Source organism: Theobroma umbraticum, unplaced genomic scaffold, assembly GCF_002168275.2.
Source record: "Theobroma umbraticum cultivar Fairchild unplaced genomic scaffold, ASM216827v3 scaffold_56.0, whole genome shotgun sequence".
Taxonomy (NCBI): Eukaryota; Viridiplantae; Streptophyta; class Magnoliopsida; order Malvales; family Malvaceae; genus Theobroma; species Theobroma umbraticum.
The window spans coordinates 3,329,223-3,329,457 of NW_018397256.1; the positions used below are offsets into that span (position 1 = coordinate 3,329,223).

The 235-nt window shown below is 40.9% G+C and overlaps 1 protein-coding gene across 1 annotated transcript in view; it reads left to right on the forward strand.

The window, feature by feature from the left end:
• LOC149527502 (uncharacterized) overlaps window positions 1-235 on the forward strand; it is a 6,764-nt gene that overhangs the window by 3,052 nt on the left and 3,477 nt on the right. Inside the window, 1 exon segment of the mRNA XM_089782549.1 lies at window positions 11-193. Within this exon segment, the coding sequence (XP_089638675.1) occupies window positions 11-193 (183 nt within the window).

Below are 235 nucleotides of genomic sequence, written 5' to 3' on the forward strand. Positions count from 1 at the left end.
TCTGTAATAGCATGCTACTTTTGAGAGGAACACACAAACAAGCAGGAAAATGTTCCAGATCTTCGGCTGCATCGTATACAGACAAACATGGATGCAAAACCAGTCGTAGCCACTCATCTCATAACCGTCAAAATCGTACAATAGACAAAGAAGTTCAAAGGCCGTGTGAGCCTAAAAGATGTTTGTCACAGAGGTATACCTCAAAATGTCAATCTAGCCCTTTCAATTCAGATTC